At 37.7% G+C, this 27,935-nt stretch overlaps 7 protein-coding genes across 19 annotated transcripts; 6 read left to right on the forward strand and 1 right to left on the reverse strand.

The window, feature by feature from the left end:
* On the forward strand, nt 484–2,829 carry LOC18597112 (glucose-6-phosphate/phosphate translocator 2, chloroplastic). Of its 2 annotated transcripts, XM_018123090.1 has the most exons (5): nt 486–1,171; nt 1,390–1,615; nt 1,698–1,920; nt 2,061–2,274; nt 2,534–2,829. In XM_018123090.1, exons 1-5 carry the CDS (start codon nt 683–685, stop codon nt 2,543–2,545), a joined length of 1,164 nt encoding a protein of 387 aa, XP_017978579.1. In that variant the 5' UTR covers nt 486–682; the 3' UTR covers nt 2,546–2,829. The 2 variants fall into 2 exon arrangements, with proteins under 2 accessions (XP_007026013.2, XP_017978579.1); XM_007025951.2 differs by lacking the exon at nt 2,534–2,829 and having other exon boundaries at nt 484–1,171; nt 2,061–2,495.
* On the forward strand, nt 3,305–4,761 carry LOC18597113 (LOB domain-containing protein 27). The gene is made up of 2 exons (XM_007025952.2): nt 3,305–4,290; nt 4,379–4,761. The coding sequence occupies exons 1-2, from the start codon at nt 3,527–3,529 to the stop codon at nt 4,479–4,481; spliced, it is 867 nt and encodes a 288-aa protein (XP_007026014.2). The 5' UTR covers nt 3,305–3,526; the 3' UTR covers nt 4,482–4,761.
* On the forward strand, nt 5,701–9,561 carry LOC18597114 (beta-glucosidase 47). Of its 6 annotated transcripts, none has more exons than XM_018123084.1 (13): nt 5,701–5,780; nt 6,040–6,116; nt 6,217–6,283; nt 6,380–6,438; nt 7,227–7,302; nt 7,396–7,470; nt 7,564–7,651; nt 7,737–7,989; nt 8,096–8,211; nt 8,325–8,580; nt 8,669–8,771; nt 8,863–8,971; nt 9,055–9,561. In XM_018123084.1, coding segments are annotated over exons 1-13 (1,473 nt in total). In that variant the 5' UTR covers nt 5,701–5,779; the 3' UTR covers nt 9,248–9,561. The 6 variants fall into 6 exon arrangements, with proteins under 6 accessions (XP_017978573.1, XP_017978572.1, XP_007026016.2 ...); XM_018123083.1 differs by lacking the exon at nt 5,701–5,780 and adding an exon at nt 5,824–5,957; XM_007025954.2 differs by lacking the exon at nt 5,701–5,780 and having other exon boundaries at nt 5,824–6,116.
* LOC18597115 (beta-glucosidase 46) lies at nt 9,835–13,723 on the forward strand. 5 transcript variants are annotated; one of them, XM_018123080.1, is made up of 12 exons: nt 9,835–10,373; nt 10,524–10,590; nt 10,748–10,809; nt 11,329–11,404; nt 11,535–11,609; nt 11,695–11,782; nt 11,912–12,164; nt 12,263–12,378; nt 12,478–12,733; nt 12,814–12,916; nt 12,990–13,098; nt 13,229–13,467. In XM_018123080.1, exons 1-12 carry the CDS (start codon nt 10,212–10,214, stop codon nt 13,245–13,247), a joined length of 1,386 nt encoding a protein of 461 aa, XP_017978569.1. In that variant the 5' UTR covers nt 9,835–10,211; the 3' UTR covers nt 13,248–13,467. The 5 variants fall into 5 exon arrangements, with proteins under 5 accessions (XP_017978569.1, XP_007026017.2, XP_017978567.1 ...); XM_007025955.2 differs by having other exon boundaries at nt 10,027–10,373; nt 13,369–13,723; XM_018123081.1 differs by lacking the exon at nt 10,524–10,590 and having other exon boundaries at nt 10,290–10,373; nt 13,369–13,723.
* On the forward strand, nt 15,151–17,952 carry LOC18597116 (beta-glucosidase 46). The gene is made up of 11 exons (XM_007025958.2): nt 15,151–15,395; nt 15,492–15,558; nt 15,752–15,810; nt 15,923–15,998; nt 16,080–16,154; nt 16,237–16,324; nt 16,404–16,656; nt 16,727–16,842; nt 16,929–17,184; nt 17,267–17,369; nt 17,450–17,952. Exons 1-11 carry the CDS (start codon nt 15,231–15,233, stop codon nt 17,779–17,781), a joined length of 1,590 nt encoding a protein of 529 aa, XP_007026020.2. The 5' UTR covers nt 15,151–15,230; the 3' UTR covers nt 17,782–17,952.
* On the reverse strand, nt 17,764–22,053 carry LOC18597117 (RNA pseudouridine synthase 6, chloroplastic). 3 transcript variants are annotated; one of them, XM_018123088.1, is made up of 10 exons: nt 21,811–22,046; nt 21,132–21,260; nt 20,761–21,015; nt 20,605–20,686; nt 20,290–20,405; nt 20,127–20,181; nt 19,778–19,889; nt 19,155–19,324; nt 18,318–18,624; nt 17,764–17,858 (listed from the first exon to the last, which is right to left on the reverse strand). In XM_018123088.1, exons 1-9 carry the CDS (start codon nt 22,044–22,046, stop codon nt 18,343–18,345), a joined length of 1,437 nt encoding a protein of 478 aa, XP_017978577.1. In that variant the 3' UTR covers nt 17,764–17,858; nt 18,318–18,342. The 3 variants fall into 3 exon arrangements, with proteins under 3 accessions (XP_017978577.1, XP_017978578.1, XP_017978576.1); XM_018123089.1 differs by having other exon boundaries at nt 17,772–17,858; nt 18,330–18,624; XM_018123087.1 differs by lacking the exon at nt 17,764–17,858 and having other exon boundaries at nt 17,893–18,624; nt 21,811–22,053.
* Nucleotides 24,482–26,241, forward strand: LOC18597118 (cytochrome P450 77A2). Its single transcript, XM_007025960.2, has one exon. The coding sequence runs from the start codon at nt 24,547–24,549 to the stop codon at nt 26,062–26,064; it is 1,518 nt and encodes a 505-aa protein (XP_007026022.1). The 5' UTR covers nt 24,482–24,546; the 3' UTR covers nt 26,065–26,241.

Raw genomic sequence — 27,935 nt, forward strand, 5'->3', positions numbered from 1 at the left:
TATAAATTTATACATTATCACTTCTTAGAAAAAGAAAAAAATTTATATAACATAAAATTACATTTATTACAAAAATTAATGATATATATATATATATAACTCTAATTAAGTATGAGACTTATTTAGATAAATAGGTACATTGGATATGAAAAGATTCAAAAGTTGAAAAATATAGTAATATTCACATATATTTTCATAATAAAAATTATTTATTTTAAAAAATATTTTATAACCAATTATAATGTATAAGTATTGTATATTAATATTGCATCAAATATAACTTATTTTAAAAATAAAATTCTCTTGTTTTATTATGTTTTCCACTCAATTTTAGAAAAAAAACACAATTATTAGAGACTTAATAAAAAATTTAAAAAATAAGATATTTTTTTACAAAAAGAAAAAAAATACTTTTATAATTTCGAAAATATCTATCCGTGAGCAACTAAAAACCAAACCACCAGCGAAAAACCCCTTGCCGCGTCATACAGTCATCTTATTTCCTCTGCTCTCCTCTGTTCTCCCCTATAAAATCCCCTCTCTTCTCTGCCACTCTTTTCTCCGCAAGACAAACCTTTCCTTTCCTTCTTGTATTCTCTTACCTTATTCTCTCCTCTAGTTAAACTCAATTCTCTTGCATTCATATTTGAAACTCTGCATTGTGTTTCTTTAAAAAAAAACCATGATTTCTTCAATAAAACACTCCACATCTGCTTTCAATTCCACAAGTTTCTTTTCCAAGAAACGTTCAATCACCAGGCCACAATTCTCCCCATTACCCGTTATCAAGAACGTCCATAATGGCTTCCCCAACCAATCTTGCTCTTATCAAAAACCTCTGCACGTTGCCGCCATTGAGAATCTTGCAATATTGAAAAAAACCCAGCAGAGGAAAATAGAGTGTCAGGCTTATGAAGCTGACAGGTCTAGGCCTCTGGACATAAATATTGAGTTACCAGAGATAAAGATTGGGATTTACTTTGCTACTTGGTGGGCTTTGAATGTGGTTTTCAATATATATAACAAGAAGGTTTTGAATGTCTTTCCTTATCCTTGGCTTACCTCTACTCTGTCTCTGGCCGCTGGCTCTCTTATGATGCTTATATCTTGGGTCACGAGGGTTGCTGATGCTCCTAAGACCCATTTTGAGTTTTGGAAGACCCTTTTCCCTGTAAGTTTTAACTCTTATAACTCTTTCCCTTAAATCGCTTTTGGACTTACTTTAAAGAAAAGATGAGAAATTTGAATTTGAATGCTGTTTTTTTTGTCATGTAAGACGTCAGAAAGACAAAAAGAAAGAAAAAGCTTGGAATTTTAAGTTACAAAATAGAGTATGTGAAGGTAAGAAATGCTGATTTACTTCTCTGTTTGGTGGGCTATGTGTTTCAGGTTGCGGTGGCACATACTATAGGGCATGTAGCAGCAACTGTGAGCATGTCAAAAGTTGCAGTTTCATTCACTCATATCATTAAGAGTGGTGAACCTGCTTTCAGTGTTTTGGTTTCAAGATTTCTGTTAGGGGAGGCATTTCCATTACCAGTTTACTTGTCACTCTTGCCAATTATTGGAGGTTGTGCACTTTCAGCAGCAACTGAGCTCAATTTCAACATGACTGGTAAGAGAACATGATTACTTTTTTCCCCTATAATAGAAATTTTGTGTCTGAGGTACTGAGTTTGTGTTGCTATGTGTTTCAGGTTTCATGGGGGCTATGATATCCAATTTAGCATTCGTGTTTCGGAACATTTTCTCAAAGATAGGGATGAAGGGGAAGTCTGTTAGTGGGATGAACTACTACGCATGTTTATCAATGTTGTCTCTATTGATTCTTACACCTTTTGCAATTGCTGTTGAGGGTCCTCAGCTCTGGGCTGTTGGCTGGCAGAAGGCAGTCTCACAAATTGGACCCAATTTTGTATGGTAAGTACTATTACCTCTTTCAGTCTCTTTTATTGCTCTTGCCTCATTCCTACGTGATGTGATTATTTTACTTCAAAATAAGTTTTTTTTCCTCTTTCAATCTGTTGCTAAGAAAAAATTGTGGTTCTAAATTTTTACAGGTGGGTGGTAGCTCAGAGCGTCTTCTACCACTTGTATAATCAGGTTTCATACATGTCTTTGGATCAAATTTCTCCCTTAACATTTAGCATCGGAAATACAATGAAGCGAATTTCGGTTATAGTCTCCTCCATTATCATCTTCCACACACCCGTCCAGCCGGTCAATGCCATTGGAGCTGCCGTTGCAATCCTTGGAACCTTCCTTTATTCACAGGTATACTCCCTTCTCTCTTTACGCAACTTGGGAGGGACAAACTCGTCAGAATGGCCTTTCGATATCCTTTTGGGCCAGCACTACTGCTTTTTAAACCGATGATACTGCTAACTTGGCTTTGAATTTTGAGTTAGGCTCTTCAAAAGAATTGGACTTCAATTTCCAACTCGTTCTTGTTTTAAGCTTGTATGCTCACGATTTCAATCCACTGCTATTTTAGTTCAGTGATTAATTCGTTAATTATGTATGATTGGAGCAGGCAAAGCAGTGAGAACAGTGAAGGGTTTGAAGATTTTGGTGAACTGACCTAAACGATAAAGAGAGGCTCATGAGATAACTTGGAAGGAATTTAAGATTGATGTTGCGGAATGGACTTTATTTCGATGTACCGCACGGTATTCCCTCTTCAAAATTGAAGCAACAGTTTTATTAATAGTCTTGTTACGTGCTGATACTACCAACTAGTAATTTTATTTAAATTTCTTTCATTTTTGTAGGCCCTGCTATATGTTTTGAGCTATAACATAACCATTAATCTACTGAGTTTCATGATCAATTTCTTTTCATTATTATGAATAAAATGTAGAAACTAAGGCATAACTAAGGAAAAAAAGTAAACAAAAAATGCCTAAAATGAAGTCAGCAGAACAATCATGAGGTGACCCAGAACTTTGGGCATAAAAGTTTTTTTTGAAAAGTATTTTCTCGCTTTCGAAAAAGAGGATTCTTTTGTGGCACATTGCATGTATAAAAGCAAGCAGGGAGGAGGAAGTTAGTAATCAGAAAAGCTTTGATAAACCCAACCAATATGGAAAAGGGCACGTGAGACAGACAGATAAGTACATGTTAGTGTGAAGTTGGTACGACCATAGGTGGCCACGAAAATTAGAACTCTCCCATGATTGCTAATATTTGTCCCTAACGGTTACACACTTTAAAGGAAACACCCCCCGAGAGTTTCGGTTCTCTGATCTCTCTGCAATCTCTTCTTTTACTCTCTCTCTCTCTCTCTGTTTTACTCAGTCTTTTTTACACCCAGCAAATCCGCTCATATCAGACCTGTTCAGGTCAACACGTTACCTATTAGCTATTTCAGTTTCAACAATTTCCTCTCTCCTTCCTTTAACCATTTCATGATTTTCATCATATTTCCTTTCCATCCTTCACCGAAATTCTTCTTTGCTTTCACCAATCATCTACTACAAACCAATATACTGGTAATTTCCACGGTTTTGTTGGGGTGGTTTCAACCATGACCCTTAAGGGTGGCACCGCCAGTGCCTGTGCCGCGTGCAAGTACCAGAGGCGGAAGTGCACTCCCGAATGTCCCCTTGCTCCTTATTTCCCAGCTGAGCAAGCCAGGGTTTTCCAAAACGCTCACAAATTATTTGGCGTAAGCAACATTCTTAAGATATTAAAGAACCTAAATCCTGCCCAACAGGCTGAGGCCATGCGTTCTATCAAATACCAATCCAATGTGCGCGACCAATTCCCTGTTTATGGATGCTTAGGGGTCATTCGTCAGTTACAGTATCAAATTCAGCTGGTTGAAGAGGAACTTCATGCAGTGCATGCACAGCTTGAAATGTACAGGCAACATCATCAGATATCTTCGATTGCTGATGATGTGCCTTCACAGCTAGAACTAGGCATGGCACCGCCTAGTAATGCTCTCCCTCTCTTCAATCAGGTCCCACAACAGCATTACAATTCCCTGGCTGCTTTGCCGGTTTCAATGCAGCACTCTTACTCTAATAGCAGTAATGTTGATTATAGCTCTTCTTACATGGATTCCAAGGAGAATGTGGCAAATTCTTTGTGGGTTCAACATCCTTTTGCCACGAACAATAACACCGATAATGGCAGTACAATGGCAATACAATCTCAGCTGGTTGCCCCTCAGACCGTGGCTGTCCAACAGCAAGTTGTTCAAGATTATGATGAAATCCATCCATTTTTCGATGCCATTGACGACAGACAGTCTTATATTGATTCCAAAGAACCCTACGAATCAAGGTACCTTTCTAATCTAATTCTCTTGTGTTACGTCCTCTGAGTAAATTGTCTTCGTACATTATTTCCTGACGGCTGAATTTTGATGCAGCTCTGAAGAATCATTGAAAGACACAACACAATCTGTGGAACATGTTGCGGAAAATGAATTGAAGAGTGCTGCCGCTTGCTTCAGTCTTACCAGTGTCAACTGATCAACAATCACAAAGAGGCCACAGAAAAAGTAGTGCGAGTTCCATATTCTTTTCTTTTCTTCTATTTTTTTTCTTCCCCGGATTAGATCGTACATAGTATAGTACGTTCAACAATTTTGATCTTTGTTTATTCCATTTCAAAACATTAGCAGTTGTAATTATTCAGCAAAATATAATAATCAAAAACCGAAACCGCTCAGCTGAGCACAATCCACAGATTACACCATGGGTGGTTTGCGGTTTCTCAAAGGCTCACCTCCATGCTGCATTGGCGAGGGGATGCAGCCATACTATGCTGTTTTTCTAAAATCTGGAGTCAATTCTCTTCTGCTTTAATTGCTGATATTCATGCCAAACACTATCCTTTACATCTATCAAGTCACTTTTAGCTACGAAAACCATATATGTTTTTTTTGACACTGATGTGAAAAGGAAGTAACACCAACACTTACTGTTGATTAAATCAGAGCAGAAGAAAGGAAAGAAAAAAAAACACCCCCCGCTATACCACAAGTCCGACGTGCAATTTCTCACTGTTGAATCGAAATTAGTGGCAGAGGTACTCAAACTGTCATGTTGTAATTTATTAATGGGACATAATTTATTACAAGCATCGCCTGCTATATCACAATTCATGTTGCAATTACTGAGAATGAACCATTTGATTAGATACTTAATTTACTCTTCGTGGTTTATGCTGATTGGTTTCTTTGATCCTGTACTAATTAATGATTATGGAAACAAATTTCAATCGATGTGATTCTTCGGGTAATGTTGTCCGCTAATATTCAGATAGCATTTGGCCAAAAGAATCAATTTAATCATTTCTTTTTGCTGTTTTCCCTTTTACCTCACCATTTTTATTCTTGTTCCTTCACACCACGTCAGCCCTCTCACAAATGCATGATGGGATTCTTGTTTTCTTGCCAAAACTGTTGCGCCATTATTGGATGTTTGTTCAACCCATTATTCAATTCCATATTCTTACTGGGATTCTGCAACTATATATGTGCTCAGTCAACTTTGGTAGAAATGTTAAAGAATGAGAGGGTGTTGCTGCTATTAAAGAAATGTTAATTTTTTTCCATATCAAAGCTTAAATTTATTGGAATGATCTTAGTGCACAGTTTCTTTTAATAGTTTTTGATCTAGTTGCTAATGAGCAAGGGTTGGCCTGAAGCCAAAGGTACTTTTTGGTTGCAGTTCTGGTTTTGCTAACGATGGTTGTTAGGCTTTTGTCGTTGTCAGCTGTTGCATGACGCTACCATATTGTGCAAAGGGTACTTAACCAGCAGACAAGTAAGTTTTGGCTGATACCGAATGGCAATTACTAGTGTTGTCATCAACAGGGCTATGCTTTTTTACACTTTTCTTTCTTTTCTGTATAAATTCTCCACCCCTGCACCAGGTCATTTCGAACCTGACATTTTTGTTCAGTGACATCTCATACTGGTGAAGCAGGGTTTCTTGTTTTCAGTTATGAAGCTCTCACATTTATATCATGCTCTCTTTGTGTTAGAGATGTGTTTCTCACTTATAATGGTGTTATGTAATCCAGTGTCTCTAAAGGAAAACCTGGATTCATCTCCATTCCCCAGTAGTTTCCTCTTCGGAACAGCCTCTTCATCTTATCAGGTTTGTTGCCTTTTATCTCAACCTCTCTCACTAACAGATCAGAATCATTTTGTTCTGGTCCTTATGGATTGTCAACTTTGTTTCATACATACTTTTCCAGTTTGAAGGAGCTTACTTGAGTGATGGCAAAGGCCTGAACAATTGGGACCTGTTTACTCATAAGCCTGGTTGGATTGCTTATTTTATACAAGTTCAATGCCCTGTCTTCCATGTTTTGGTTTCTTTGGTGCTCAACACATAACAGTTTTGTGGGCTTGTTACAGGAAATATTATGGATGGAAGTAATGGAGATGTTGCTGTTGATCATTACCATCGATACCTGGTAACCTTTTTTTCTCCTGCTATAAGCCTACTTCAACTAGCCCAACTCTCTAGAATTCCCAAGCATGTAAAGATCCTGAAGCTTCAAAATGGACTGTATACTCTTCAAATATGTAGCAGATTTGCTTCAGAAAAGAACCATGAAATTGGCTTCCCTGTTAGGAAACACTCTTTGTGGCAAAGCCATGAATCTGTGGTTTAGATTTATGTCATAGTCAGATTGGATTCCTCCAAAATGAATAAAAAAAGAGCAACAAGCCAAGAAGAAAAGAGGCAAAAAATGTGTTTGGCATGCTTTTACAGACACGTGTTTCATATTCTCATTGAAGGAAAAAAGGTATAATCTTCTATACTGATATGAATTATGAGGTTAAAATGATAATTTGATGAAAGCGGTGGATGTAGACATGACTACATGAACCACACCATAGATTCGCCTAAAGCTATGATGGTTGGATTCCTAAAGTTTGAGCCCGCTTGTCTTTTTTCTTTGCCTTGAAGTTCTCATTGGTTTGTATTATTGCAGCCAGACTATTCGTCTGTTTCTTGATGAAAATTTAGTAACTGATGCTTTTCTGCTAAAGGTAAATGCATTTGGACAGAGAAAAATAATAGCCCCTGTCGCAGAATTTACAGTGTTTAAGGGGCTGGAAATCTTTGATCTAACAAAAAAGCAAACAGATTGGAAGTTACAGGAACTACTCTGTATATGATTCTATTGCCAAAATTCTCAATACAAAATGATGGCAAGGGTGATGATTATTCTGGTTTCTAATGATGATGAAACAGGAAGATTTGAATCTCATGAATTACATTGGGGTCAATAGCTACCGCTTCTCCATTTCATGGGCAAGAATCCTACCGAGTGAGTTTTGTTTTATCAAAGTGGAAGAGTTTGATATGATTTGCAATGCTGTTTTAGTTTCTAGCTCACTCTTGAATTGACATTTGGATGCAGAGGGAAGATTTGGAAGTGTTAACAAGGCTGGCATCAATCACTATAACAAACTCATTAACAGTCTTCTGGTTAGAGGTCACCCTCTAGTTATTCTACCTTAGAATAATCATCAATTCCCTGATCCATATATGGATTCTAATAAGATAATTTTACTTTCTTCTGTCTCAGGAATCAAACCCTTTGTGACTTTGACTCATTACGACATTCCTCAAGAACTTGAAAACAGATATGGGGCATGGCTAAGTCCCCAAGTGCAGTAAGTGGCATTAATCTCTGACAGACAACCCCTTGTCTGCTATTATATCATCATCTACCTTATTTGGGGATCAAATACTTTTCAGGGAAGATTTCAAGTATTATGCAGATATATGTTTCAAACATTTTGGAGATAGAGTGAAGTACTGGGTAACCTTCAATGAACCTAACGTTGCAGTAATCCGTGGTTATAGATCAGGACTTTACCCACCTTCTCGTTGTTCAAGCTCGTTTGGGAATTGTAGCAGTGGCGATTCTGAGAATGAGCCTTTTGTTGCAGCCCACAACATCATCTTGTCCCATGCTGCTGCCGTTGATATTTACAGAACCAAATACCAGGTAAAATGGAAAAAATAACCCCAGGTTCTTGAACTGCTTCTTCTTATCTAATAGTCTAGCTACTTTTACTTGTGGAAGATCATAATGTTTCTTCGTAAATATCTAGAAACAACAAAGAGGTAGCATTGGCATTGTTATGAATGCCATCTGGTATGAACCTATCAGCAACTCCTTCGAAGACAAACAGGCAGCTGAGAGAGCTCAATCTTTCTACATGAACTGGTAAGAACTTTAACAGTCACAAATATATATATATTCAGAATAGTTAGTCCTCCGATGTATTAACTGATAGAGCTTCAAGACTTGCGCCGACTCTATCTAGAAGTTCAATGCAGGTTCTTAGATCCAATCATATTAGGGAAATATCCTCTAGAAATGCAGGAAATTCTGGGGTCCGATTTGCCTGTATTTTCAAATCATGATCAGAAGAAGCTGAAGAGTGGACTGGATTTTATTGGTGTTAATCACTATACCTCTTTCTACATTAGAGACTGCATGTTTTCTGTGTGCGAACAAGGACCCGGAAGTTCTAAGACAGAAGGCTTTGCCTTAAGAACCGCACTTAAGGATGGGATCTTCATAGGTAAATCGGTAGGTATATAACTTTAACACACCTGCCACCATCGAGGAAATCTAACTCTTCTGTTCTGGAAAACTAATTTTGTTTTTGTGTTAATAGACTGCAGTTGACTGGCTTTATGTTTATCCTCAAGGAATGGATAAGATAGTAACATACATAAAAGAGAGGTACAACAGCATACCAATGTTCATTACAGAAAATGGTTAGTTGAAGCAGAGCTGAAAGTGTTACCATTGGCAATGAATCAGTAGTTTTTTAGAATTCCTTCAATGATTGTGGGGTTGGTCTTGTAGGGTTTGGTGAGAACGACAAGTCGGATAGCCCAACTGAAGAGTCACTCAATGATGTCAATAGAGTGGAATACATAAGTGGCTACTTGGACACCCTGGCAGCAGCTTTGAGGTACCAATTTCAATCCATATCTCAACACCTACCATACACATTCGGAAGAACAAATTTCAGGCCTTGTTTGATTGAATAATCAGGAAAGGAGCAGATGTTCGAGGCTACTTTCTCTGGTCCTTGCTAGACAATTTCGAATGGACATCAGGATATACAATTAGGTTTGGCCTTCACCATGTTGACTATGCCACACTCGAGAGAACTCCTAGAGCTTCAGCAATTTGGTACAAACAGTTCATTGCCAACCATACAAGCCCACAGGAGTTTAGTGCCTAAACATGATCCAGAGAATCAACAAAGACAATATTTCAGAAGCAAACTGGGCATCTGGCAGAGCAATTCTGCATTGTTTGGAAAGGCTTCTGCTCCGTAAGGCTTTAGTGATCTAAGTTTACTGCAATGTAATTAGAAGCATATCAGTACAGTTCAGGTGGTATCAGCAGTTCTTCCCAGTTGGGGTTGTAGCTCCATAACCAATATGTTGAATATTAAGCATCAGAAAGTTATAATGGATGATGGGTTTTCTGGCTGATGATTTGAGTACTCTGTAAATTACTAAATAATCAATTCATGGTAAATTTCAAAATTCATTTCTCAACCCCATCATTGCCATGACTGTTTCACAAAAGGGCTTGAGGAATCACTCAATTGGAGAAGTCAGCTTGAGTAAGACAAGCATGTCCATCATGGTAAATCCAAGGGCCCAAAACATCTTCCATAAACTATGACAATATTCTAATTTCTTTTTCCTTTTGAAAGGAACAATTTGCTAACCCTTTTTTTTTTTTTAAAAAAAAGAAACTTGTCCTCATTAATAATACATATGCTATGCAGATGCTTATCTCTAACAATTTTGGAAGAGATTTAATACTTTAAATACTGCTCAAATCTCATCTAAGGCATCTCACTTACTTATTGCAGTACCTCTCTCTATAGTAGAAGAACCCTCTATGCTAACTAAACAAGATTATTAACAATTACTATGAAATCAAGTTGGATTGTTAATTAAGAAATGTTCTACTTGCTAAATCATTGGTTTCTACCATTAGAATCAATTTAAAACTTTAGCATGCTATGATGTCGGCATGGATAGGGCCATTTCATCCACAACTCTTTAAGTGTAATATTTCTATTATATATGTCTTGTCCATCATGCAGCATGCTATGAAGCCTGTATACGGTAGTTCATTGAGATATTTTTTACTTGTAATAGAAGACAACAGCTTCCCTGTCGGTGGCCATGGATGTTTCCAGAATGCTTTGCATTGGTTTCTTTCTCTTGCAGGTGTTCTTGTTACCTCTCTCCATCTCATCCGAGCTGCTAACTCTGGAACAAAGCTTGGGTAATCTGTCCGCATTTCCTCCCAACTTTCTCTTCGGAACGGCCTCTTCTGCTTACCAGGTTTGCTGCTTCACCATCTTCAATCTGTAGCTAACAACGAACCTTAGGAAAAGATACCAGAAAACCACCATAAAAGTGTCGGAAATAGATATAATTAAATGCTGAAATGCATCTCGTTTCTTTTCTTTTTCAATCTTGGGTTTTTGGCAGCATGAGGGTGGTTTTATGAGTGATGGTAAAGGTCTGAACAATTGGGATGTCTATTCCCACAAACCAGGTAACCCCATCTCCCCGATCTTCATCATCATGGTCTCCCATTCCAGAAACATTTCCAATTTGCAAAAGCTCATTAAACTGAAATTAACCCTGAATTTTACATGTTCACAAGAGTAATTCCATTTCCACTAAAAGAGATGATATGATTGATATTGTAGGAAACATGATTGCTGATGGAAGCAATGGAGACATAGCAGTGGATCATTACCATCGGTATTTGGTAATGCCTAGCTACTTCCACGTGCACCTTTAATTTTGTGCTATCTTTGTCAAAGTTTCAGTTTTCTTTTTAATTATGTATGTTGTATTGTCCCAAAAATAAAGTAAAAATCTTCACTTTGGGGTCCATACTCCAAAACCCACCCACTCCTTATGATTGTGACTATTGATCAGAATCACTATTTATACGTACTGTTGACCTTTTTGGACTTTAGTTCATTACCTCATCAGATTATGTTTGGTGAGAAGTTGTTGCTTGTTGGTGCATTATTTCCTTTTAGATTCTCTACACTTTTCAAAGATATTAAATTATGCTTAAAATTACTAACTCAAAAAATTAAATTAAGTAATGAAATGAATACAGAAAATGGAAGTTAGGAAATAATTTGCAAGGAGAATTCATTGTTAAAGATATGAAAGGTTTTGTTTTGTAAGATTCTAAGCAAACATAACCAGAAAAGTTAATTTGGGTTTGGAATGTATACAGCATAGGATTGCTTATGGATGTTTTTGTGTATAGGAAGACATTGATCTGATGCATTCACTTGGAGTCAACAGCTATCGGTTCTCCATTTCTTGGGCGAGAATTTTACCTAGTAAGTCTTTGACAGAACCATTGATTCGTGAGGCTTAAGTTCTAGATGTTTGCCTTTCAAAAAAAAAAAAAAAGTTCTAGATGTTTGAAGCAGGAGTTTTATCTGATAAACCATGCAATTTCCCCAACAGAAGGGAGATTCGGGAAAATCAATGAAGCGGGAATCAACTTCTACAACAAACTGATTGATGCCCTCCTACTTAAAGGTTAATTTTAATGTCTGCAATGACTTTCCTTAATCATGGATAAACAGCATAATTCATTGGGCCTCCATTTTGACATGTGCTGCAGGGATTAAGCCGCTTGTAACATTGACGCACGTTGATTTTCCTCAAGAACTTGAGGACAGATATGGAAGTTGGCTGAGCCCCGAATGGCAGTAAGTTATCTTGTTCAAGTTTTAGCTCTGTCATGGTCAAGATTTGGCCATTTCATTATCCACATGCCTCTGAAAATGGCATGCCACAATTTGCCACTAATGGCGCCTTTGTTCATGTTTCAATCTCAGGGAGGATTTTGCATATTTTGCAGACATCTGCTTTAAGTCCTTCGGAGACCGGGTGAAGTATTGGGTCACCTTCAACGAGCCTGATTTCCAAGTCAAGTTTGCGTACCGTACAGGAATATTCCCACCGTCTCGTTGCTCCTGGCCCTTTGGGAATTGTACCTATGGTGATTCAGAGAAGGAGCCCTTTATAGCAGCGCACAATATTATCCTAGCACATATAGCAGCTGTTCATATTTACAGAACCAAATACCAGGTATCAATTGGCACTAAACAAACCATTGATGCAATGTAGGCTTAGCTGCCGTAGGAACACCCAAAGTAGAGATTTCTAAGTTAATGCTAAATGTCTAGGAAACGCAAGGAGGTAGCATTGGAATTGTCTTGCATTGCTTTTGGTTTGAATCCATCAGCAACTCTCTAGCTGACAAGCTAGCAGCTGAAAGAGCTCAATCCTTCACTATGAAGTGGTAGGTTTCTTCACCATTCTCTTCGTCAAAGTTTTCTTTATTTATTGATTTGCATGCATATTGATATGCTGAAGGGCACCTAACTAAACTTAAATGCAGGTTCCTAGACCCAATCATATTCGGAAGATATCCTCCAGAAATGCAAAACATTCTAGGATCTATTTTACCTGAATTTTCGACAACTGAGAAGGAGAAGCTGAACAAAGGATTGGATTTTATTGGAGTTAACCACTACTCGAGTTACTATGTCAAGGACTGCATGTTCTCTGTGTGTGAACCAGGAACAGGAACTTCAAAGACGGAAGGATTTTGGGGGCAAAGTTCACAGAAAAATGGCATTCCTATAGGGGAACTTGTATGTAACCTTAATTATATTTATCACAACTGTGCTGCATTGTAATGTAAGCTACTAACTGAAGCTTTTCCACTATGCAGACTGATCTGGATTGGCTGAACGTTTACCCTCAAGGAATGGAGAAGATTGTAACCTATCTTAAAGAGACATACCATAACATACCCATGATCATTACAGAAAATGGTAGGAAAAAAGACCAGAGGTGTCCTTTAAATGCAAAACTTATATTTTTATCAACGTATCGTTTTCCATGCAGGATATGGAGAGGTGAGCAAAGCAAATTCCACCACTGAAGAATTTTTACATGATGTCAAACGAGTTGAGTACTTGGCTGGATACTTGGATCAACTTTCAACAGCAATCAGGTTAGAATAATTGAAACTGTGGTTTATTATAAAAACCTGATCAAAACTTCATTCACATTGCTGCTATTTTGATTCTAACTAGCTATACGTTACATTGCGTAACTGTCTTCCTTCTACATCCTCGTGCAAGCTTCTTAGCATTTCCGTAGGAGAACTGATCTGGTCCATGGGACAGCCTTACTATGCTGAAAAGCTGGATATGTGAGCAATTATTAAGTTGCTATCGTATTGACGATAATAGATTGATGTTGTTCTCTTGAATGCTATCAGGAAGGGAGCAGATGTGAGGGGTTACTTTGTCTGGTCTTTGCTGGACAACTTTGAATGGAATTTTGGATATACGGTACGGTTTGGACTTCACCATGTTGACTTTAAGACCCTGAAGAGAACTCCTAAATCGTCAGCAACTTGGTACAAAAATTTCATCTCGGAGAATGGCCAAGTACAAGACCAGAAACCAGGACATGTTCAGAACCACCCTTACTACTATTAGACTATTCCTAGATCTTTGCTCCATTAATGTCGAAAACTCATTTGTGATCAAACTGGGGGAATAAATTGTTCTTCAGGTTTGGCACTATGATATTATGGGCTATGAAATATATTTCTCCTTTTCCACTACCAACAACTTATCAGTACTAGTAATTAAGTAGACAAGAGAACATGCATCCCTAAATTCACCCTGATTCCAATAGTACGTGCATTATACATACAAGGGAGACAGGAAACTCATTTGCATTGATTTTGGGCCAACTTTACACTGCAAGAATGTCCTGGCAGAGGTTTCATGAAGAAATGTTTCTGTCCACTGATAAGTATATCAGAAGGATATGAAATTTTTCACCCCAATACAAATCATGTTCAATCTTCTCTTCACAACCCTTCCTAACTTTGCTTAATTACTCTATAAAATACTAACTGGAACCGTAGAAAGTCGACCATCCAGGATCATTACGTGCAAAATGTAGTTGCTGCCCTCCAACTTTTCCCTCTGCAACTTGATTTCCACTATGGGTCTTTGAATTATTGATTCCAGACGCCTCCTCTCTGGTCTGCAGGTGAAACTTTTTAGCTGGCATGTCTATCTCTTTGACTTTACACCATCCGACTGCAAATGGCTGTTTCAGCAGAAGGGCATGAGGAATTATGCAATTGGAGGGCCAGACTACCAGTCAAGGAAGAAAACTAAATTATTTTGCCTTTTATTCTTAAAAATATATATAAATATTTGTAATTCTGTGGTTAATTTTCTTATATATATATATATATTCATTAAATTGCATTTCTTTTTATTTTTATTTTGAACATTATTGATGACGTCTTCTGGCTATTTGTTCATAGAAGCAGTCCAATATCATCATCACATGCATTTTATATTCTTATTAGTTATTAATAATGTAATCCCATTTCCGTGCAAGAAACTAAAATCCATCTCATACTTTTTTCTAAAGTTTGAAATCAAAGTTCCATTTAATCGACTTAGAACAAAATATTATAAATATATTTGTATAATCAAGTAAGGTCAATTGAAAATAAACAAATTTAAGCATTATACTTTGATTCAACCCCCCACGTAAAATATTACAACCTTGCACTAAATCAAGCTTGAATTTTTAATTGAGAAATGGTTTTAGCACCTGTTTTATTCGATTAACTATATGTTAATCTTTCAAGAGAATAAGTACCCTTTCATGATTTTCAATTTGATTTCATTTTTTGAATTTAATTAAATAGATTTCTGTTATAATTATATTTTAATTTAATAGATGTGAGATTTTCTTATTACTGATTTAATAAATGGATAAGTTCTCGTCAAGTTTTTATGTAAATTAATTTGTCTATTTTTGAATTTGACTTTCCAGTTCATTCCTTGCGTCAAGCTCCGGAAAACTATACGAAATGGGGGGTAAGGACTAAGGCGCTCCATTTTTTTGCCATAGTCAACGTTGGCATGCATGCGAACAGTATTTGCCTACTTCATCCAAATCCTATCCTGTTATTTTTCAATCTACCAATTTCCCTTCCTGTTTCTGCGTGTGTCTCGTCAAGCACGCCATTGTGACTACGTATATGTATAGAGATGACTCTATTTTCTGCCATTGGGTTATAGCAGCAGCTTCGGATAGTCAGTCATGGATATTTCTATGCTTTACATCGGTTCCTTTCTCTTACAGATTCTGTTCATGTTACCTCTCTCCATTTCATCCGAGCTGCAGACCCTGAAACAAACCTTGGGTAATCCATCTTCATCATTTCCTCCCAACTTTCTCTTCGGGACGGCCTCTTCCGCTTACCAGGTTTGCTTCACCATGTCTCAATCTGTTACAGTTTCTTATCCTTGTCTGTAAAAAACAGATAAAATTCTGCTTGTGCTGTTGTTTCATCTGTGGCAGTATGAAGGTGGTTACTTGAGCGATGGCAAAGGTTTGAACAACTGGGATGTTTACACCCACAAACCAGGTATGAGCATCACCTCTCCCAGCATTTTTAGCAGGATGCATGGCGTCCTTCATTGCAGAAACGCTTCCAGAGTTGCATTGTGTTCCTTGATCAATGAAAACACCATTGAATAGAATCTAACAGTACAAAGTTTACAGTCTACTCTATAAGAATATTTCCATATTTATGAAAAGAGATCAAACGATTATTGCAGAAAACGTAATCGACGGAAGCAATGGAGACGTAGCAGTGGATCATTATAATCGGTATATGGTATGTCTACGTCCTAATGCACCTTTACAATTTGCACCTACCTTTCTCAATCATTTTTCAATAAAAATAAATCATATGATTACTTACTTACAGAGATATTCATTTGGTATAGGAAGACATTGATCTAATGGTATCACTTGGAGTCAACAGCTATCGATTCTCTATTTCTTGGGCAAGAATTCTACCTAGTAAGTCTTTGATATCGTTTGAATTCGGGTTATTTGAATCAGGACCTGTATCTAACTATATACCATGAAATTTCCCGACAGAAGGGAAATTTGGAGAGGTCAATCCAGCCGGTATCAACTTCTACAACAAGCTAATTGATGCTCTCCTGCTTAAAGGTTATATACCGTTCTTAAGAATGCATAGACATCACATTCAAACCGGTGATTGCACCCTCAATTGGACATGTTTTTCTTACAGGGATTGAACCATTTGTAACACTGACGCACGTTGATCTTCCCCAAGAAATCGAGGACAGATATGGAAGTTGGCTGAGTCCCGAATCACAGTAACTATCTTGGTTCTTGTCATGAGCGTCTGTACATTGAATCGGATATGTGATAATGGCTTTCTTCTTTCAATTTCAGGGAGGATTTTGCATATTTTGCAGAAGTATGCTTCCGGTCCTTCGGAGACCGGGTGAAGTATTGGGTCACCTTCAATGAGCCCAATTACCAAGTCAAGTTTGGGTATCGTACAGGTACATTCCCACCATCTCGTTGCTCCTGGCCCTTCGGGAATTGTACCAGTGGGGATTCAGACAAGGAGCCTTTCATAGCAGCCCACAACATTATCCTCTCACATGCTGCCGCTGTCCATATTTACAGAACCAAATACCAGGTATCAATTGTACTGAAAATCTAAATGCCATTGGTGTAAATGTAGACTTAGCAACTGTATGGGCGTGTAGGCGAAGCAAGGAGGTAGTATTGGGATCGTCTTGAATTGCGCATGGTTTGAACCCATCAGCAACTCTCTAGCTGATAAGCTAGCAGCTGAGAGAGCTCAATCCTTCTCTATAAATTGGTAGGTTTCTTCACCATTCTTTTTATCAATGTTTACATAGGCATATTTTGACATGCAGAAAGATACGTAACTAAACTTGAATGCAGGTTCCTAGACCCAATCATATTCGGAAGATATCCTATTGAAATGCAAAACATTCTAGGATCTATTTTACCTGAATTTTCGATAACTGAGAAAGAGAAGCTGCAGAAAGGATTGGATTTCATCGGAATTAACCACTACTCAAGTTCCTATGTCCAGGATTGCATGTTTTCTGCGTGTGAACCAGGAACGGGAACCTCAAAGACAGAAGGATTTTGGAGACAAACTTCACAGAAAAATGGCATTCCTATAGGAGAATCTGTATGTAACCTTTAACTTATCACCTATTCAAAACTTACATCACAAGTACTTAAACCAGAAGCTAAATCTTTTTGCTATGCAGACTGACCTGGACTGGCTGTATGTTTACCCTAGAGGAATGGAGAAGATCGTAACCTATCTTAAAAAAAGATACCATAACATACCCATGATCATTACAGAAAATGGTAGGAAAAGACCAAAGGTATCCTTTATATCTCAATTTCAGAGCTTTTGACACCCATAAATATATTGTGTTCAATGCCAGGATATGGAGAGGAGGGCAAAGCAAACGCCACCATTGAAGATTTCTTACAAGATGTCAAAAGAGCGGAGTACATGGCTGGGTACTTAGATGCACTGTCAACAGCAATCAGGAAAGGAGCAGATGTTAGAGGCTACTTTGCCTGGTCTTTGCTAGACAACTTTGAATGGCAGTATGGGTATACAAGAAGATTCGGAGTTCACCATGTTGACTATAAAACACTGAAGAGAACTCCCAAATTTTCAGCATCTTGGTACAAGGAATTCATCGCAGTGCAAGGCAAAGTAAAATACCAGACAACAGAACGTGTTCAAAAACACCCTTACTACTATTAGCATAAATTATTCCTTGCGGGTTTGAGATTTTGCTTTCCTGAACAATGAAACGCTTCTCCCTTGTTACTGCCAACAACCTTCACGGTAAAAGTATACTTAAATGTAAATTACTAGTAGACAAGAGAACAAAGATTCATTAATTTTAAATACAAATTTACAATGTTTGTCCAAGCAAGGGGGTAAAGATTTGAGTGGTGGGTAGATTCATGAAGATGTGTTTTGCAGCTCGTAATAGCAGAAGTTAAATTTTTCATACAAGTGCAAAATCGTTTTCAATCTTCTCCTGACAACCCTAATAACTTTACTTCCTTATTAACATCCTCTCTCTCTCTCTCTCTCTCTCTCTCATGCCTTTTATCTTTTTTGGTGGGGTTGGGGAAAGAGTTCAAGAAGTTTTCTGCTCTCTAACCTTGCCTGCAATTAGGCTACTAAAAATTCTAGAGCCCCCTTGTAAACAGAAATGAGACCTTTACAACAAGAGTGAAATATGGCAGAGACCTTAAAATCAGGTAAAAGAAGAAAATTTTGTATCTTACTGTTTATCTTACCCACATATCCAATCTAAGCCTTTCTAGATCTCCACCAAGGGGATCTTGCCTTGTAAAAGTGCTCACCATCATCCCATGAAATTTGACATGCTTGGAGACCAATGGCAACACTTGGCTCTTTTCCAAACTGGGAAATCCACTCTGTAATAGCAATTTCTTTATCATTCTCACTAGTGTGCTTCTTGTATTTGCCAAATGGGTTAAGTCCAGGATTGGCTATCTCTGCAATAGTAGGTGGCATGTACATTGAGTCGCCCAATATTGGTGCCCCACAGGCAGCCAGTTGTGCACGAACCTGCATCAAATGTTTAGTAGTTATTAAAAGTCTAGTCTTCTCTTGCCAATACTATAAAAAATTACATAAAGGTTCATTATTTTCTGCTCCTCTCCATTAATCAAGTACAAAAAACTAGCACCCAAATGAAGGTTGAGGGATGCAGAAATGGACCGTCTACTTGCAATATTACTAATAACTATTTTTCTACTAGAACTGAATATTTCAAAGAAATCCTTTAATTGAAACTGAATTATCTGGAATGGAGGAATTTCATTTCCCTTATACTTCAGTCTTTCTAGATTCTAAACCTCACAATAATCTAGATGAGATTTTTTCTTCAAATAAGGAAGCAGTTGCCATCTCTAAAAGCAAGAGCATGTTACTGGATGTATGGCAATAATTACTATGATTACCTTTTCAATGGCACCATAGATTGGGGAAAGTGATACTATTAACGATATGCATAGTCTTACTCCTACATTATGCATTGCTTATGAAGTGTATAGCAAGTCAACTTAGAAGACTAGAGAAAGAAAGAGCCGAATAACCTGATGAGTCCGACCAGTCAAAAGGTTTATTTTACACTCATAAGCATGATCTTTCAAAGGCCACCCAGAGTCTTCAATACAGTAGTTTTCTTGAATGACATAATCTGGCCAGGGAACCTTCTTGCATTCCATAACCTCAAGTTGACACAAGTACCATCCTTTAATAAAGTCTGCAAGTCATATAAATTCCAGGCTCAACCCATATTACAAAAGTTGAATAGGACAGATAGAGAACGGCATATAAACAAAGATCTGCAGACAAAACGGTTCTGAGCAAATTAGGGGGAAAAAATCTCCACATAATTGTAGAAATCATGTAGTAAGTAAAAGAAAGTTTTTAACTAAAAACACAATTAACTACTGAAAAGTAATTTCTCATATCAACTGAATAGCCTATAACAGGAATGCAATTATTTCCTACTTTCAATCAAGTAGCTCTTCTGAGCACTCGTATCAACTCATGAGATAGAAAGAGGGGAAATGGGTGACATATCTCATGCACAAGCAGGACAATGTGGAGTCCCACATCTTTATTTTCCATGCTTTATCCTCATTCTCAGTATCTTTCGGGTGTAATTGAGAAATTAACTTCAATAATCAAAATGCTTAGGAGACAGTATTACCTTCTGAGACAAGTCTAGGAGCCATATTGATTGGACGCATATAGTGCGTTATTACTCCAATTGGTAGAGGAGCAGCTGTGAGAGCAAGATAAAGTTTCTTTACCTTTTTCTCCTGTTGTAATAAAACCAGAAAGCTTAAGGGCAAAAGCAGACAAAACAACAAGCTCAGAACAAAGTAAACAAATATTCATTTGCTAAATGAATCTTATGCACACCCGTAGATAGTTAATTAATTAATCCATTTACTTTGAAAAAGCACAACTTCACAGAAATATAAGCTCCAATCATGAATTGAAGCTCACAAGTAGAACTACCTTTCTCTAATTAGACTAATTTATAAGAAACTTACTCTGATTTTTCCATGAAAAACTGAGCAATACTCCTTTGTCCTAGCTAACACGACACTGCAAGTAAATTATAGCCATTACATATCATACCAACAAACACTGAAAATAAGAAAACTACAGTCTATAATCAACCACAAGGACGCTAATATCCATAAGATACAATACCAGCCTTCTGTGCAATTATCTATCTGATGAGTAGTCTTCAATGGGGTGGAAAAGCCCAAGGCACGACTGGCAAATGTTGCACAACTTTCTTCAATATTGTCTGTAGTTCCCCCAACCTAGCCAAGATAACATAGAATATAGTTGTTGTAAGTCATCTATTGATTCATCGCAAATCTTTGAAATCTTCAGAAGAAGGATAAAGGAACATCATGCCACCACTCACATTCACAAACTTGAGTTTGGGCATGCACTAAATGTAATGACAATTTGCAGAGCTCAAATCACAATTGAAAAGGTAATGAATCAGCCACATACAGATGTACCAGCAGGTTTGTCCAAAACCACATAGGAGTCAGTCACAGCTATGATTCTCGACTTCCAGTCAATTTCATAACACCTGGTTAAAGTTAAAGTCTCAATAATATTACACTGGAAAAAATAAAGCAACAGGTGTAAAAAGAAGTGTTTCACCTTGGGAAACGTTTGGGGTGTACATGCACACGTAAGTATGTTCCAGCTTCAACAAACTGATCAACATGTGTTATACGGAAAGTCTTCTGTGCTTCTCGTACTGTTTTGCCCCTAATGGATGTTCTTTTACTCAAAACTGATGGTGCTGTTACTTCTTTAAATATCCTAATTTGCTCTGGGGTGGCACTTGGAGGAGGCTGTGGACATACAAGGGCATAATATACTGCTCCAAAATGGATGAGATCTGCAACAAACCTTCAAAGAATGAAATTTTCTATGTATCACTCTGTTCTGATTAATTAAAGATTACTGCAGAATGTCACAAATGACATAGTTTAAAACAAAATAAACAAAAAAGGTATGGCACCTACATAGGAGGAAGATCCAGTGCTTTACAGATGTACTCTAGAACAGGCCCTCCTTCTGAAACAACTAAGTGTTCAACTCTTGGTGGGCCATTGTGTGAGGGACATGGAAGCAACCGATGGTATTCAGGATAGCTGAAAAGGAAATGAATCTCAATCATAAAACAGAGAAGAACACTGTAAAAGAATAAATAGCATATATATGTAGAGTTCACATCAAACAGGATGAATAGCAAGTAAAATAAAGATAAGCTCAATATAACAGAACAGCTTAGAGAAGCATACAAAATTCATAACATGTGACAATATAAGAGCACCTCATCCCATCATTCAAAGCTATTCCATATCGAGGTAATAAAAAATTTGGAAGTCTTAATTCAATTAGACCCCTGAAGCATGCAAGCCTTTTCAATCAAATGCTAAACATTTGAAATGTTTGAGGCAATGTTGAGTTTATCAAAATCTCCATGAGTTCTGGAATCAAATTGAAATATCAAAATTTATAGCTGAAACTATAGATAAACATAATAACAAATAAAAAAAGAAACACAATTCAAGCTTCAAGCCACCCAGTAAGAGAAAGAAGCACTTTCTCTTCACATTTCCAATCCAAAAGCTATAATTTTTCACAAAACAGAAATCCAATAAGAAAACACAAAACCCAAAAAAGAAAATCTAAAAGTACCCATTAACAGAAGTAGCAGAAGCTGTTTGAGCAGCATCCATTTTGGTAGATAAGCAAGAAAGCTCTCTCCTGCTCGAACCCAAACAACTCCAAGACAATACCGTCTTGCTGTTGTTCTTGTTAAGCTTGTATAAAGAAGAAGCACCGGTTGACGCTAACGTGCGCAGGAGGGACATTGGAGCACCGAGACTCCGGTAGCCATTGCCAAAGATGGAAGCTAAGCTCGCTGAACCCATCTTCGTGGTCTAGCTCGTAACGTTGTGGCTCTTTTCCTTTTGAGGGTTTAAGATAATTTGGATTGAACTTGGGCCGGGTTGAATATTTGGGTCCATTTGGTTACAATAAAATGGGCATTTCAGGCCCATGTCTTTTTGGGCTCAATTGGTACTCTTGTTCGGTATAAACCCATGCTTAATAAGCAAATATATGTCTTATTCACGTTAGTTATGGACCGTCTTGGCCTCCCTCAAATCATTTTCTTAACCTTTCTCAACCTCCATTAATTCGAGAATTCAAAACTGCCTCTTTTCGGCTACATAATAATAACTAACATGTTAGGTTTAAGTGGTGTAATAAAGAGAAGAAAATGTAGGTTTATTCGGTTTCTAGAACAAGAGATTAGCTTAATTTTTTTTTCAAGCTCGACGGGTATCTATTTAGTTTCTAGCAACTTACTTAAATTTAACGTAAAAATTTTCGAGATCAATGATTAGACTATGCAAATTAAAAATAACTTTTTCTTAAATAAAGAAGATGGTTACTCGATCCATATCTGTATTGCGGGTTAAGCATTGACACAACCATACATACATGTGCATTTTGTCACAATAGCTAGTAAATGAAGCAAAAGGCCAATGCCTCTTCTTGTGCATACTATTATACACCGCATGTAGAAATTCAATAAGAAAAATGTTAATATCCCCACCAAGTGCCAACCCAATATTGATAAAAGAAAAACCTAAATTCACTTTTTTTTCCCGATGAAAAATTCTATGTGAAATTTCAAGATAAGTTGTATTCATTTTTGGAGTTACATTCTTTTCAAACAAATTTCCAACCACAGAAATTTCCGTAAAAATGGAAAAGGTATTTTCTCTTGTAGTGATGAACCCATTGCAGATGAAGAAGAGAAAAGGACTAGAGCCAACTGGTATCGTCTACTTGATTAAAGCTATGAAAAGGGGAAGAAGATGACCACCACCTTGACTACATATATGTATAGCCACGTGTTCTTCTTGGTTTTGGTCCCATGGCTCACACTTTGCTTCATTAAAGTTTTAGGTAAGCAGCTCCCGCACTCATTAACTGCTGGTTACCGTATTAGCTCATCGGTGCTCTTCTTACCTTGTTGGAAAGCCACAGGCACAGGATATGGATAACACATGCAAAACCACCACGGCCGCAGCAATAATTCACATATTGCGTACCTAGTTTAGCTTAATAAGAAGAATAATAATAATAATATATATATATATATATATATATATTCTACTAGGATAGAAATATTCTTTCCATCTTTCATACGGCAATGACAGTAGAATAAAATTAGTTCTCTTTCTTTATATTTTTTTCAAATTTTAATATAAAATTAATACATTAAAATCAAAATTTTATTCTGTATTGGTATATGAATTCTCATATTTCCTATTTAAACAATAAACAAATATTTAATTATCTTTGACCTATTTAAATGATAAATTAAGTTTTATATGTTTTTTTTTAATTGGGCGAAGGGAGAAAAAGAATTTGAATATTTTTTAAGTAAGAGATCATACATCAATTAATAAGTAAAATATTCAGATGTAATTAAATTCTATATATTGTCTGCCTACCTATGGCGAATCCACTGACAAAATATTTATTAACTTTCATGGACCCATTACATGGGTGAAAATTGGAAAAGATAAAAATAAAAATAATTGGAAGAGTTTCTTGTAGAAATACATTATTATAGGAGAAGTTATGCCGTATCCAATCTTTTGTCTGATCAAATGATTAGAGACTTGACCAATATCTCCCGAAGGTATATGACCAGGTAACGTGTTTCCTGGTTTCCTCTTTCGGAAGTTGGTCAAGATTATTGCAGAATACATACGACGAGGCAACTGTGGATATAGTGTTCTTCTTCCGGGTTGTTGAATTTTTTTTCCCATGAAACTGCTACTTGTGGATCCCTGCTGCTTGTAGATCTTTCACGTGCCAAAATCTCTATGTCCCTAAAATCTTTTGTCCATCAAGCTAAAACCTTGCCATGGCATAGGATGGTGATGAAGAATATATACTGTCTTTTAGATTAAAAAAAAAAAGCTTATGATCATGGTAAGCCAACTAAATCTTACTATATCCTTACCCACATTCGCTTCCCTGGAAGCAAATTACGATTTGCGACCAAACAAGCTAACTTACTAAGTCGGCGCCAGCAATTTTCATAAACTGAATGGCCGAGCAATTAGCACAATTATGCATATATCATCACCATAAACCAAGTTAGGATTAGCTGTGTAACGATATAATCTGCAGTAGTTGCATTAAATTTTTTTTCTCATCACCCAAACAGTGTTACACATATTATAGTAGTAAATGTATTTGATGAAAGAAATTAATAGATACGGATAGCCGGTGGACCAAATTCATTTAATTCACCCTGTTCCTGTTCTATAAAACCTACCACTCTATCCCTCTCTTCTCTGTTGTGTGCAAGTCCCTTTCCTCCAATTTTTCTCTTCTCGATAAGAAATGGAGTTGGTAGACCTTTTCGTCATCGGTTTGGCGCTTATCTTCCTCCGTCTGTGGTGGCGGTACTGGTCAGTCACTGGTGGCGGACCTAAGAACCTCCCTCCAGGGCCGCCTGGATGGCCCCTGGTTGGGAACTTGATCCAGGTCATCCTGCAACGTCGGCATTTTATTTTTATAGTACGGGAGTTGCGTAAAATATATGGTCCGATTTTCACCTTGCGGATGGGGCAACGCACTATGGTGATTGTTACGGACTCCAGGCTCATCCATGAAGCCCTTGTTCAAAGAGGTCCGACATTCGCCTCCAGGCCGCCGGACTCGCCGATCCGGCTGGTGTTCAGCATGGGGAAATGTGCCATCAACTCTGCTGAGTATGGACCTCTCTGGCGAACCCTGCGAAAGAACTTTGTGACCGAGCTGATAACCCCCACGAGGGTGAAGCAATGCAGTTGGATCCGCAAATGGGCGTTGGAAAACCACATGAAGAGGATCAAAAGCGAGGCTTTTGAGAATGGGTTTGTGGAGGTAATGAGCAACTGCAGGCTCACGATATGTAGCATCTTGATCTGTTTATGTTTTGGTGCAAAGATCTCCGAGGAGCGGATTAAGAAGATAGAGAGCATACTAAAAGATGTAATGCTGATAACATCCCCACAGCTACCGGATTTCTTGCCTATTCTTACTCCATTGTTTCGCCGGCAAATGAAAGAAGCTAAAGCACTGAGGAAGAGGCAATTGGAGTGCTTGGTTCCACTGATAAAGAACAGAAGAGCTTTCGTGGAGAAGGGTGAAAACCCCAACCAAGAAATGGTGAGTCCAATCGGTGCAGCCTACATAGACTCTCTCTTTGGACTGGAGCCGGCGACCCGAGGACCACTGGGTGAAGAGGAGTACGTGACTCTATGTTCGGAGGTGATTAGTGCTGGTACTGATACTAGTGCAACAACTGTAGAATGGGCTATGCTTCACTTGGTGACTAAGCAAGAAATCCAAGACAAGTTGTACCAAGAAATTGTCGCTGTTGTAGGCAAAAATGGGGATATCCAAGAAGAAGATGTGGAGAAAATGCCTTATCTCGACGCTGTGGTTAAAGAAACTCTCAGGCGACACCCTCCAGGCCATTTTCTTTTATCTCACGCAGCTATAAAAGACACTGAGCTTGGTGGGTACACGATTCCTGAAGGAGTTTTCGTAGAGTTTTACACTGCATGGATTACTGAGAATCCGGATATTTGGTCAGACCCAGGTGAGTTCCAACCTGAGAGGTTCTTGCATGGTGATGGGGTTGGTGTGGACGTGACCGGGACTCGGGCGGTGAAGATGGTTCCATTCGGAGCAGGGAGACGGATTTGCCCGGCTTGGAGTCTAGGCATATTGCACATAAATATGTTGCTTGCTAAGATGGTTCAAGCCTTTAAGTGGCTGCCGGTACCTGATGCTCCACCCGACTTGACTGAGACTTATGCTTTCACTGTTGTTATGAAGAATCCTCTCAGGGCAGTTATCTTGCCCCGGTAAGAAATTGAAGATTGAAAGCCAAAAAAAAAAAAAAACAAAGGCAAGAGAAAAAGAAAATGTTGAAGCTTAGAGAATATATACTTGGTTAATATAATAATATGTCGTGTGTTTAATTTTGTATTTCAAGAACATTTAATTTAATTTACAAGCCATTTTCAAAGCTCTCTGAGTGAGTCACATTGATCTTAATCTTTGCTAAGCAAGCAAGAAAATTGGTTCTATAAATAAATAATGATATGAGACAAATGATTTGATGGTAAAGTCATGTAAATGATTTTCTTTTAATGTATTTAAATTCTCTCTGTACTTCTAACTTCAACTGCACACATAATCTTTTCATGGCATTCAACTACCTCTTCCCATATGGATGCAAAGCAAGTCGCAGCCTTCAAATTTAGCAATGGCCCAATATTAACGCTAACTGCTTAAACTTTATGACATGGGGGATTGTCTTTCACGCATGATCTGTGGAGAAAATTTCTATGCTGTCTTAATTAATAAGAGCTGTCGATATTCCATAGCCATAGCTTTAGGCTTTATCGCTTTCCTTTGGTCTTTGTGGTGATTCTTGGCTGCCTAGTCGGCCAATTAGAAGACGCCTATGGATACTTTTACACTTACTTAAAGTAATGAGACATTACCCATTTCATTATTAATGAAGATACCCACAAATATTTTCATGTCTTAGTCATAGTATTTAATTCAAAACCATAGTTATGATTATGGGTTTTCTTTTTTTCAGTAAATGGCGAAATATTGTACTGCTGAACAGTTGATCCTAAGCATTTATAATAATCCTACAAACAGTAACATGCATGGATTCCGCAAATCCTGGCCAAATTCCATGACAATGGGGGCACAGGGGTGTACAAATGGCTATCTGATTTCAATCCCCTTTGCCACTGGCGGATGGCACCAATTTGATGGAAGATTTGTGATTATACCTCCACACCCCTCTCACCACGTTTTCTCCTCCTCCCCTGGAGAAAGTAACAACCAATAAATGAAAGGAAAAGATACACACTAAGATAGTGTTGTGTCTTATCTTCAATAGGGAATTTTTGCAGAATAGACAGCCTGGCTGGCTGCAAAGGCCATTAAAGTTTTCGGCCCCCACTTGACTCTCTTAAATGCGATGTAAAAAGTTTTTTCTAGACAAATACATTAATTGCCATTGGCATTGGCAAACAAACAAAGAGCTAGCTAGTTATCACGGCTGATTTTAGCTAGGGCAAAAACTTCTGCACAACAACTAATGAAATGATAGACAAAAACTTCATATATTTTACTGTGTGGCAGAAGTAAAGCCCCATGGAGATTCATGACGAGTAGATGAAGCCAATAAATGTTGGCGCAGAATCCAAAAGAAAATGGCACCACTGCCAATATGCCATATTAACCCATGCCATTCGCTGCATCAATTCACAGCCAACTACTGACTGCCAACGTTGTTAATGGTCTGATCTTACCTGGTCTGTTCCACTGCTCCATAAACAAACAAACAAACCAGCCAGTAAAACAAGGCATGACAGCCATTCATGGCCATGCTGGACTGGAACTGGACAGTATATATGCGCGTATGTGTGCTTATTTTCCGAATAAATATAGCTTAAGGTTTGTTTCATACATAACTAGATTTGATATTTACGTGTTATCATGTACAAGGAACAGTTTTTGCTTCATGATCATATGTTCATATGATCACGTACAACAAATTTTAAGTTATAGAATGGATTTTTGAAGAAAGAAAAGGAAGAAAAACTTGAAGATATATAATCCAACTAGATCTGAAGCTGGATGGCTGGCAACTAGGGAAAGGACTAACTCAATGAATGTAGGAGACAAATCTCTGGTGTCTGGTCTCTCACAAT

The sequence above is a fragment of the Theobroma cacao genome, chromosome 6, assembly GCF_000208745.1.
Source record: "Theobroma cacao cultivar B97-61/B2 chromosome 6, Criollo_cocoa_genome_V2, whole genome shotgun sequence".
Lineage (NCBI taxonomy): Eukaryota > Viridiplantae > Streptophyta > Magnoliopsida > Malvales > Malvaceae > Theobroma > Theobroma cacao.